This window comes from Chiloscyllium punctatum, chromosome 16, assembly GCF_047496795.1.
Source record: "Chiloscyllium punctatum isolate Juve2018m chromosome 16, sChiPun1.3, whole genome shotgun sequence".
Lineage (NCBI taxonomy): Eukaryota > Metazoa > Chordata > Chondrichthyes > Orectolobiformes > Hemiscylliidae > Chiloscyllium > Chiloscyllium punctatum.
In genome coordinates, this window is record NC_092754.1 from 14,140,625 (window position 1) to 14,153,269 (window position 12,645).

General features: G+C 37.6%; 1 protein-coding gene across 1 annotated transcript in view; it reads right to left on the bottom strand.

Moving 5' to 3' along the window:
• Nucleotides 1-1,303: 1,303 nt before the first annotated feature.
• The window catches only part of wrap73 (WD repeat containing, antisense to TP73), a 37,227-nt gene continuing 25,885 nt past the window's right edge, over nt 1,304-12,645 (bottom strand). Inside the window, exons 8-12 of the mRNA XM_072586270.1 lie at nt 9,538-9,615; nt 8,121-8,226; nt 4,492-4,617; nt 2,689-2,880; nt 1,304-2,533 (exon numbers count right to left, since the gene is read on the bottom strand). Of these exons, the coding sequence (XP_072442371.1) occupies nt 2,424-2,533; nt 2,689-2,880; nt 4,492-4,617; nt 8,121-8,226; nt 9,538-9,615 (612 nt within the window). The 3' untranslated portion in view covers nt 1,304-2,423. The remainder of the gene's footprint in view (nt 2,534-2,688; nt 2,881-4,491; nt 4,618-8,120; nt 8,227-9,537; nt 9,616-12,645) is intronic.

Below are 12,645 nucleotides of genomic sequence, written 5' to 3' on the forward strand. Positions count from 1 at the left end.
AAGTATGAACCAGGATCTTTGTTCAGCAACACTCCCTAGGACCTTACCATTAAGAGTAGAAGTCCTGTTAAGATTTGTTTTCCCAAAATTATCTAAATTAAACTCTATCTGTTACACCTCAGTCCACTGGCCCATCTGATCATTATCCCATTGTAAACTGAGGTAACCTTCTTCGCTGTCCACTACACCTCCAATTTTGGTGTTATCTGCAATCTTACTAACTATACCTCTTAAGGTCACATCCAAATCATGTATATAAATGATGAAAAGTAGTAGAGACAGCACCAAACCTTGTGGCACTCTACTGGTCACAGGCCTCCAGTCTGAGAAGCAACACCCCACCACCCTCTGCCTTCTATCTTTGAGCCAGTTCTGTATCCAAATGGCTAGTTCTCCCTGTATTCCATGAGATCTAACCTTGCTAGCCAGTCTCCCATGGGGAACCTTGTCAACCGCCTTACTGAAGTCCATACAGATCACGACCACCAACCTGCCCTCATCAATCCTCTTTGTTAATTCTTAAAAAACTCAATCTTAAGTTTGAGAGATATGATTTCCAACACACATGATTTCCATGCTGATTATGCCTAATCAGTCCCAAATAATGTAAATCCTTTAGAGAATTAAGAGCAAGTGATTTGATAATTAATCTTGTCAAAAGGAAGTTTGGAAAACTGTGTCTAATCTACTGAGGATTTACGGTAGGATAAGAACAAACTTTTATAGAAGAATCCCCTACTCTGAAAGCCAAATGATAACTCTTATGGGGATGTGTAGTTTCTATCTTTGGTTTATAGCAAAAGTCTGCACTATAACTGTTCTCATGACCAATTTAATACAAAAGAAAGCTATTTGAAAAACATGGGATTTAACATTTTGTACTCAATTATTTGTAGTGCATTATGATCATTTTTATGCAGAAGTTTAAATTCAGGTCAATACTGAACAAACGTCCAAAGATGTGCAGTTTAGGTCCATAGCCATGCTAAAAATTGTCCCACAGTCTCCAGCAATGTGCACATTAGTTGGATTAGCTATGGTAAATGTAGGGGGTAGGGGTAGGGAGTGAGTCCGAGTCAGATGCTCTTTGGAGGATCGCTGTAGACCAAATGGGCTAAATGGTTTAAACAAATAAGCTAAGACACAATGCTTACAAAGACATAGCACATACTGAAGCTGTCAAAAAAAAAAAAATCAGCCATTCCTATGATAAAATGTTTGTCAGAAAGGGAATGTAATGCTTTTGTATTCCACACAATGCGATTGAGAATTCTGGAATAAATTCAAAATGCAGCACATCAACTTTGCTACTTTAGTTTACTTTTTAATCTCTTCCTAAGTTACTTCATTGCAACACAGTTTGCCTACAATATACAACAATAAAAATATAAAGACCAATTTTATTAGAAAAATCTACCATAAATCAAATGCTACAAATATTTATGAATACTCAATGTCACATTTATAATTGTTTGACGGGGCTTTTTAAAAAATTTACAGAAGTATGCATTTAAGGCATAAATTTTAAACATTACGTGGATCAAAGAAAATCATGATCCATAGTGTCAATGTTTTTGCAATAATAAACAAATTAATTGGGCAATTAACATTATAAAATTTCACAGCAACAGATCCAATGATGTTGCTAATCGAATTCTCCACTGTTAAAAGTTTTGGACAGCCACAGATCTTGTGCAAACAAATGCACAGAGCAGCAACAGAAAAAAATAATAGTTACCTCTTAGATTTTGATAAAATTATATGGAACTTCAAATAATACTCCTGGAATCATGTCATCTTAAGTAAGACATTCATACAATGCCTGCCATTTGTTTGCGACATTCCAAAGTATGACTAATGAAATACTTTTGAAGTAGTGTTTGAGGACTTATAAAAATCTTCATTTAATTGCATGTCAGGATGTTGAACACAGCAAAATTTAGAGGCAACTATATATAGAACTTCAAATATTTTTGTAAACTACCTCTGGTTCTATCCCTTTAGCTCAAAACTGATGGGTGGCTGGACACTTTTCCAAAAGTACTTTCTCAGATGTATCTTAATTGTAGGAAGCGTGGATCACTTACAAGGAACTGAACAGACAGGAGTATTAAAATATTCCAAAAACAGAGTACTTCAATAAAGAATCAATAAAAAAAATTCTGTAGAATAAAACCTGAGCACATTTTTGTAAAAATGATTTTGCTACTGAATCGTTCCACTTAATGACTGTGAAAGTAAATTTTTCAAATTTGTTTTCACATTTCTATATGATAGGAAAAACACTTCAGTATTTGATATTGCTGCAGTTGGCCTACAATGCTTGCTTGCCATCAACAGGAATGGATTGTAGTTGTATCTTTCATATTACAGTCAGACACTGGTGTACTTGATCCCTCAAACTCTAGAGGTAGGTAATATGTTTAACTTTCATCTGCAGTATCTAAATAACAAACACACATTTGATCTTTACTCAGTAGCATTATAGACTCTCCATTGGGATGCCAGTGCAATGACAAAACCTGGAAACTACCTGCAGAAAAGGACAATGGAATTCAGACATTAGAAGTCAGAAAGCAGAACTGCAACTTAAATTCTTCACAAAAGCCAGTTCCATTTCTGACTAGCAGTTAGGAAAATATGAACTGCAATCCTCACGTTATTAACCCTTAGTTTTCTTCACCTTACCTTCAGCTGGAATTTGCACAGTCAAGCACCCGGCCGGAGACCAAAGATACACTTTATTGCTGCCCGTACAGATAGCAAGACGGGCCCTGCATGGATCCCACTGGAAGGATTTCACTGCAGACAGTTGTTCCAAAACTACATACTGCTTCAACTTTTGAACATCCCATATCCACACAGTGTTTGGCATATTATCTGAAAGAGAGAAGAAAGTGTGATAACAGAATTGTGTTTCTTATTCAGCAAATTAAATTCCTTTCCATTCTTTAGGATTTCATAACTCCGAAACATCAGGAAAGACCACATGGATTTGGAGAGAAAGTAAACACCAAAAATCCCCATATTAAATGATTAGTATATTGGATGTAGTCACAGGGGACAGTTATGGGCTAGAGCTAAGTGCCACTGTAATGGTAACTGTATTTATTACTTGCCCCTTAAAGAGCAGCCCAAGCTTTGCAAAAAATATTCAACCAAACTTGTTAGTTGAAATAGTTTTGACATCAATAACAGATTGTGCTGAGCTCATTACACAAAGTGGAAAGCAAATGTTTAATAGTATGTAACTGTTATCAGTAGTTCACAAAATCTTCAGAAAGCATCTCTTCTTGTGAATGTGGTGTGACGATAAAAAAAAGATGTATTTCTGTTATATGTTTACTATGAATGTCTGTCATAGGAAACATGACACTTAGTGTTCCAAATTCACAACTACCAAAGAAGTGCAGCATAGAGGAACAAGAGACTAGCCTGAAAAAATACATTGAAAATGAACTACATTGATCTTATCAACAAAACTGGCAGACATCAAACTCTGTACATGAACTTTCAAGCACAGTAACAAACACTGAAATAAAAGGAGGCACAGTAAAATAGTCCAAGGATGATTCTGTGAGCCTTTCTTACTAAGGAGGTGCCTGCCCTCCACCTGGCTCCTTTAGGGATGCTAAATCTTAAACATTTAGCTCGCTGATCCCCGTGCCCACCTTCATCACATTACCATTTCATGTATTAGTTCCTTGGCGTGCATAATGTGGAGGAGCTGGTGTTAGACTGGGGTGGACAAAGTTAAAAATCACACACCACCAGGTTATAGTCCAACAGGTTTATTTGGAAGCAGTAGCTTTCGGAGCACTGCTTTATCAGTTAGCTGTAAAGCAGGACCGTAAGAGACAGAATTTAAAGCAAAGATAACAGTGTCATGCAACTGAAATGATACATGGAACAAACCTAGATTGCTGATAAATCTTTGATCTTTTAGAATGGGTTGCAGGTTTTGGTTCATTAATATGTAAATCCCAGACCTCCTTAAGGTCATATTCTCAAAATAACTTAAGGTTTTATATAAAAAAAGGTGGCATCACAGCAGCACTCTGAAAGCAAGTGCTTCTAAATAAACCTATTGGACTATAACCTGTTGTGATTTTTAACTTCCTTGGTATGGTTCATATCATCTTGCCTGCAATAACAGAACTAAATCAAAATCTAATCTAGAAAGTAACTCAAACTCAAGCAGTCCACATCGTGGACTGAGGTCCAAACATCAATGAGCTACAGGTAGCCCCCCACTTTTCAAAAGTTTGCTTTTACAAAAGACTTATACGAGTACCTGTTTTCATGAACCAAAAGAAAACAGAAGAGGATTTTTGCTTTTACGAGAAGAGGTGAAATTTCTCACATAATGCTTCTTCGCTTTTTGCCCTTTTGGCTCATGAAAGGTTTCACAGCAATGCTCTACTTTCGGACAGTTGGGGAAACCTGTACCAGCCTATCCTTTAACCCACCGTATTGGTCATATTAATATACCATTTCTGGTTGCTAAGAAACGATTGTCAGGACTGAAGGCCAACATCCCAACACCCAATTTAGGATTTGCTCGATCTGCATCAGGCTTTATGACAAGCAGCTCAACTGGAGGCTGGCAAATCTCATCTGAAACAGAAAGATGAATCAATAAAGACAGCATGCTAAAAGTTATAATACCCCAGCAAAAACTACTTAAAAACTCCATCCTTTGTGCTGTGATCTTTAAAAAGCATTAGAATAGGAATTCTTTTAATCGTTCAGTTGTTAAATGGAGGCTGCTGAATGTACACTTTTAAAAGTGTTAAAATGCTCTTGACTGACAAACAGTAATAATTTAAGGCAGAATGTAGTTTATTTCCACTAGGAATAAGGTATAGAATGCTAGTGCAGAAAGCATCCAATTAACCTACAGCCATTTACAGTCACTTTCTTTTTGGTTTTAGCTGGAAATAAAGTGAATGTCACCAGTTCTGCCGAAATCACAGATCATTTAACTTTCAGCCACCTGCAACATGGTTGTAAAAATGTTCATTTACTTGAGGTGCAACCTCAGATAGTAAACTCAGATAGCAAACTCAGGAAATGTACTACAGGTTGCTAATTTCCTGCTTCCTGCTTTGGTCTTCTCAAGGATGTGGCTGGCCAACTGCAGAATAATGGCATTCAAGTGGCTCACAGATTAGCTCAGCTGCAATTTTGAATATGCAAACCCCTTGATCAATATGACAGATTAAGCATTGGAACATAGAACATGTGCTGTGTGCGTGCTGTTATAATAGTGAGATATTGTGGATGCTTAAATCTGGAATAAAACCAAATTGCTGGAGAATCTCAGCAAGTCTGATAGCATCTGTAGAGAAGGAAACAGTTAATGCTTCAAGCTCAAAGACACTTGTTCAGAACTTAAGTGTTTATTGCCAATTGTAGTATAGTTCTACTTTAAATACCATTCGAATCTCTCTTCGGGTAGCTTGGCCATTTCTACATGGAGAAGGTTTCCCTACACCTATGAATGAATCTAGTGTGCTTATTTAAAACTCCTTCATTTACACAATATTGCCTTCCATATTTTTAGTTCAGTGCATTTCTTTACAGATCATACAGTCTCTCTTCTCAAATTCATGACACTGTTACATCATGATACACACCACTATTTTGTTACCGTTATGATTGTAGCTGAAGGTAATACTGAACAAATTAGATGCCAGAAAGAATCCTGGCTTGACAGATCTTATTTTAAAAATTTAAATGTGGTGACCTTTCAACAATATAGACACAAGACTGAACATCTTCTGTCCAATAAAACAGAATTTTTTTTTTACAAAAGCAGAAATAAAACAAGTTATTCAAGGTTAGAACACAGTTGGAATGATCTTATAACACATAGCAAAACAAAGTCTCATTTATTCTCGTGCTTTGCAGCAGTTAAAAATGTGGAGAAAATATCCTTGTATAATCAAATCTTTATGTTTCACTCCAGTTCTGAATTGTGAACTGTTTTGTCTTCTTACATGAAAACTCACTGGGGCAACCCACGGCTAGAGGTAGCACAAGATAGCTGCTCATGAAACTTTAGTTAGCATAAATATGGTGGAGACGACTTTTAGCTGCAATTTACAGAATTGGCTTGCTGAGTTCAGAATTAAAGTGGGATCATAAGTTAGGATAATGGTAGCTTTGAGAGTCCTTGCAGAATAAAAGATTCTTACAAATTCATATATAGGGAATTACGTACAAACCCTCAGCTGTACATGTCTGTAAGAGGCAGTCTGATAAACAACCTGAAGTTTGTAGTTTAGAAAGAATATATGATCCTATAATAATCAAAGACAAATGATAAGGTAAAAAGAGAATGAGATTCTCTGTAAAACCTTAGGAGTTTAGACAAACTAACTGAGTGGTGAAAGTGATTGGAGTTTCAGTCTTATTAATGGAATTTGACTAGATGTCACCTCATTAAGTTAAAAAAGTTAGTGTATAAATATTTAGTGTCAATAAATTTCAACTTCAAAGCAATCTTCTGTTTAAAACAGACTTCTCGAAGGAATGTGAATTCAAGTTTCAGTTGCAGCTGAAGGCAGAGGGCTAGTGTTTACCAGATCTTCCAAGGTCAGGTGGGCAGAAGCTGCTCACAACTCAGTGGCTAAAGAATTCTAACATTAGGTGTACTCACATATATAACTTTATACAAGAACTGATATAATGAATACTGCAGTAATTAATAGGAATTAGCATTTTTTTGTATCTCCTGTGATTAGATAGTAGGGAATAAGAGTAACAGAATTGGAGAAGGATAGCAAGGAATACAGGAGTCCTTAGAGATAAGCAAGTCTGGCAAATGTTTGAGAAAGAGTATAACTGTTAACATTGGAATGCAAATTATGGCATATGTTGTAAGATTCCAAAGAGTGATGATAACTATGTCTGGTAAATATTAGGAGATCATGGGGAATCCAGGGCTGTCCATCATTGATCAAGGTGTTTTACATGATTGGATGTATAGATTAGGGAAAAATGGAACAATGACAATGTTGCATGTAATTACTGTAATGCAAAATGTATAAAAATACTGTATTCAACAGAGGAAGCCAGAATGTCACTGACCTCTCCTCCAATCTAAGCTGTATTTAAGAGGACAACTGGTCCCCATGTGAAAGCCAGATTCTGAGCAGGCTGGCTTCTCCCACACGTGGTAAAAAGAGGTCTGAACACAGAACTGGAGACTCTTCTTTGACATCTCTCCCCAAAAACTGGTGCTGCAAACAGGGTACTATACCAGTCCATTATCAACAATGTGGATCCTAATGAGTATGTTTAACATTACCAACCTTAAAGCAGAAGGCGAACCCCCCCTAGTCGATCCCAGCTAGAAGTTGCAGTGTGAGAAGAACTAAGAGTGCGAAGGGAGTTGTGCTATGTTCAGCAGACCTGGTCTGCACTGAGGATGGTTGACCCCCACAGCATGAAGTCTAGGTAGAGAAAAAAAGAAGAAAGCCTGCACCAGTGAGGTGTTGAGACTCAGCAGGATGTCTAGGTGGAAAATACATAAAGGTAGACAAGACCACGTCAGCCAGAAAGAGTCCTGAAAGAATAGTGTCAGTGGACAAAAGAAGAATAATATGGACCCCCGAGGGAACATTTGTACAAAGTGTACTGGATTGCAATCAGAAGCTGATCACGAAGAAAAAAAAAACAGGAGGGAGTATGACCAGATGCTATGATACCAGAGCAGAAAGCTTCGTGAAAGGGACAAGGAAAGATTAATATGAGAAGGTGGTTCTAATTCTGACAGCCCTGATCAGAAATATGGCCAATGAGAGACAGGAACAGTGAAGTTGTGCTACTTTCTTTTTGGAGAGGAACTGTAAAGCAGCTGCTATCTAGAGCAGCAGCTTTTTTTTTCTCAAAATCTCTAAAAAGACAAACTACATCAGCTCAACAATGCACTTTAGAGAGAAAAAAAATCACACTTTAGTAACAGCACTTAGTGTTGGTAATGTAATTGCATTACAGCTAACACCAGTTTTAAAAGTTCACACTTTAGAAACAAATGTCCCTAATTCGTTAATCACGTGACAGCGAATTTGCGTTAACAAAACGTGCATTAAAGTAGAACAACGTGAACTTACATTTACTCTCTGAACTAAATAAAGAACTTTTGTCTGTTAGGATTGGAGGAAAGGACAAATCATCACCACTCTGACGCTGGCAGCTTTCTACTTCCTTATAGATAACCTGTAGACAGAAGGGAATGGTTAGTCGTTCTGTAACATTTGTAGATCTCTCATGTTGGACTTCTTTAGTCAATTACTGTAGAAAACAAGAAAATACACAGCACATACTGAGTAATAAGTGATTCTGTAAAAGCTGATACCTCATCTGGCCAAAAAATTCCAGTTCTTTCTACTTGCCACCTCACATTGTCCCTTCCACTTCCCTTTCTGGACTCTCTAATTAATGTAGTCTCTCCTAAACCCTCACCATGAAGGGGCTCAGAAGATATTAAAATCAATCTAACATGAATCAGAAATTACAAAAAATGTCAGTGAAGTAAAAAATACCTTTCAGCAGTTCATAATTAATGTTTAGCTCAATGTATATAACCAAATGCAATCATATTACACCATCAACATTACAAACAATATGATTAAAAATCATTCCTCACTGGTACTGACTACAGAATGAAGTTTTGTCCAAAAAAAAAACAGGAGAAATCTTTGCACTTCTTTGGATTGTATTGTGCAATACTCAAAATACAAAGGGGTGGCAGGTGATTTCACCCTGAAAGTCTCCAAAATGCCAGGAAACTTCAATCACAGGGGTGACCAGAAAAAAGTAATTTCCATGAGGAAAAGGCCAGAAGTTGACAGCTGCACTTCTAATCATTGGTGGGGGGGTTGTTCTTGCAGTTGCAAAAGGTATGAGCCTATCAGCAGCAAACACAGAAGAGAAACAAACTGTAATTGGAGGAGCGCCAAAAATAAGAAGTGGTAGCCATGAGCAAGGCTGCTGGTTGTAGATACGGTATCAGGGAAAGTGACACTGTTGAGGCCAGAGGCCATATGAAACAGGGACGGAAGTAACGAGCAAGAAAATCTCAAATCCATTTATGACAGATTCCTTCAGCCACCCCACACCCTGATCCCCAAGACTGTATTAGACAGTCTCCCTAGAATGTGCACTCAAACCTTCATGTACAAACAAAATACAATACAACCTCGATTATCCAAATTTCAGATTACCTGAACAAGATCTCAAAGTCCCGTAAAACTGCATTAGGCAACTCAGCATTCAGTTATCCGTTAAATGGCATTATGGCGTACATTGTCATATTACCAAGACATGTTCGATAACAGACACTCAAATTACCACTTGTTTACGATCAGATCAGTTATCTGAGCGATCAGTTATCCAACAAAATACTCCCCACACATCTCGTTCGGATAATCAAGGTTGTACTGTATACATTTAAACCAAAAGGTAGATAAAGGAAACCCTGACTTCAAACAATTTCACGTCCCCTTGAAAAGGATTATTCCTACTTACACTTTTCGGATTTCTGATGGTTGGGAGATGTTCCAATTCCGCAAGCTTCCCCCATGTCACATGGTTTAGCATTCTTACCTAGTTAAGTGTATGGATTATTTCAATTTTACTCCAACAAAATACGTCACTTAAAATATCCCACAAATAATTAGTGCCCAAACGCACAAACAAAAGGCTTTCACCTCTTTTAAAAAAAAAAGCATGTCTAGAGCAAGATTTAACAGTAACACACATCAAGTTTCCAGAACCGTATCCAAAGGCTATACATCATTAAGAGTTGCATCAAACAACTTATTAAAATATGGCTTAGAAGTAAATTTGGATTAAAAACAAAAGTTAGAGTACCTGGAAGAAAATGTGATGTTTTTCAATGCGATCTCAGGTTTGCAGTTTACTTCTCTTTCAGATACTGTTCAAATTTGTTTTTAGTTATTCAAAATTAAAAAGATGCAGTCCTTAAAAAAAAAACTTGCTATTTTGACAGAATATCTCCACATGGTGCCATTTTGTAATTGCAAATACATACTTATTTGAACCCTTGCAAGTGGGTGAATTCCACTTTGTACTTGTTTACGATCAGATTTAATTTCAATCATGTTTACATACTTCAGTGAATTTATTCATCTTTTGAAGATGGACAAAAACATTTCTTTTAAAAAACCAGTCAAGGTAAAATAGAAACAAACCCAGAAATTACTAAATGTTTGCTTAAAAGTTAGGCAGACAAAAGATGGTTGCTAGTAAGCCAGAGAAAGAAGAAAGCGGATAATGGGGATGATGAGTAGGCGAAAATAGGTTGGCTGTGCTGAAAGCAGTCCATGTCATGACAGGCCTGGGATGTGGGAGTGGGTAAAGGACAGAGGTGGTGATAACACTCGAACATTATTGAACTTGATAATTGAGTCCTGATGGCTGCAGGGTCCCCAAGTGCAAAATGAGATGGTGTTCATCTAGCTTGCACAGAGTCTCATTGGAGCACTGCAACGAGCTTGAGACAGAAACATTGGCCAGGGAGCATGGTGATATGTTGAAGTGGCAGACAACTGGGAGCTCAGGGACATTTTTACTGACAAAGGTAAAACAGATGTGTGGAAAAAGTCGACCCTGCTTTATCTTATTACAATAAGTGAAGTGAAATCCTCTTTCAACACTGAAAATTTAGAGGCAATTTTACAGAGGTATACATGATTGCAAATAGCTCAAACATATATTTGGAAAAAAAATCACAAAATTTAACTGCTAGAGAAAAGCAGAAACTCAGAAGAGTAAACATACATTCATAAAGAGTCTTTTATGCCCACAGGATATTTCCAGCACCTTTCTAAAATTCAGTAGGAAACACGGAAACCAATTTTCACACAGCAGGCTTTCGCACATAGCAATGGGATAATGAGCAAGTAATATATTTGTGACTTTGGTTCAGGGATAAATATTAGGCAGGATACAGGGGATAAATCCCCTGCTCTTCTTGAAAGGATGCTTGCAAACTTTGATGTCCAACTGAGAGGCGAGATAGGGCCTTGGTCAAACGTCTCATCCAAATCACAGTACCTTGATTATTTTTTTGTACTTGTACGTGGAAATTGAACAAACCATCTTCTGAAATTGCAATCAAGAATGATATTAAAGAGCCAAAATTGGCATTGAGTCAAATGAGTGAAAAATAATTTTAGGCGGAATAACACAATCTGGGTATGCAACTGCGCCACTAACAGAAAGTGATGCATTCAAGTTTCCTGCAACTGGGCTCATACTTCATTAGATTAGATTCCCTAAAGTATGGGAACAGGCCATTTGGCCCAACAAGTCCACACCGACCCTCCTAAGAGTAACCCACCCAGACCCATTCCCCATACCCTCTATTTACCCCTGATTAATGCACCTAACACAATGGGCAATTTCTCATGGCCAATTCACCTGACCTGCACATCTTTGGACTGTGGGAGGAAACCCACATAGACATGGTGAGAATGTGCAAACTCTATACAGACAAGTTGCCCGAGGCGGGAACCAAACCAGAGTCCCTAGCAAAGTGAGCCACCAGTGCTATCCATTGAGCCACCGTGCCTTCTTGTACACTATTTTCAAAATTCCAAGTTTACCTCAGAGATCTAGGTGTCTTTAAAAAACACTGCAGTTCACCAGGGAGCATGTTGAAGTGGCAGGCAACTGGAGCTCAGGGACAGTTTTACAGACAAAGATAAAACAGATGTATGGGAAAAGTCTACAGTCCTTTATTGCAGTAAGTGAATTGATCAAATTGTAAAAAATACAAAAATTTATACAGTTGAAGTCAATGTGTTAGAGATTTTAGCCAGCAAAATTTCAGGTTCAAACCAAAATCAGAAAGTATTGGCACTTTAGAATATCCTGCAATTCCTGTTTTGACAAGACCAAGAAACCAGATCCTCTCTCAACCAGACTCTAAGTGATCTTAGTGGATAAACAATTTCTGCAATTTCAAATTTGTTTGCACAATGAAATCAATTATAGTTAGGACACAAATTTTCATTGTTCAGACACCTGGCTTGCATAGTTCTAGTACTTGTAATGCACAACTGTGGTACACTGGCAGCATACTGTCCCAAGTGACTTGCTGTAATTTAGATAATGATGTTTTTTTTTAAAAAAAAGGGGGCCTGAGCAGAGCTTTTTGTCATATGACAATGCCTTTAGTAAAAAGGTTTTCAAACACTGCAGCACACCTGTATTTCATACATAGGCAGTCTCCAGGCTACGAACAGGTTCTGCTCCCGAGTACATTACTAAGTTGTAAGTATGACAATGTTCACATCGCAGATTCCTATAATGAGTTATGTCAGATCTCTTTCGTAAATACAAGAATTCATAAGTTGAACATTCGTAAGTGGGGACTACTTGTAAGTCGCTCTACTGAAGCTGCTCAAAGGTTCTGTGCAAGGCAGTGTCAGCATGCCGATCATGGCACTGACTTCGGTTCCAGGTGTTGCTGCTAGTCATGGACCTCAGTCCTGTATAGCCGGGAAGAACATGAGAGGGAACAATGTCTGCAGCTATATCTTTTCCTAGGTAAGGAGATCAGAAATGCACAAAATACTCCAAACGTAGTCTCACCAACATTACATACGG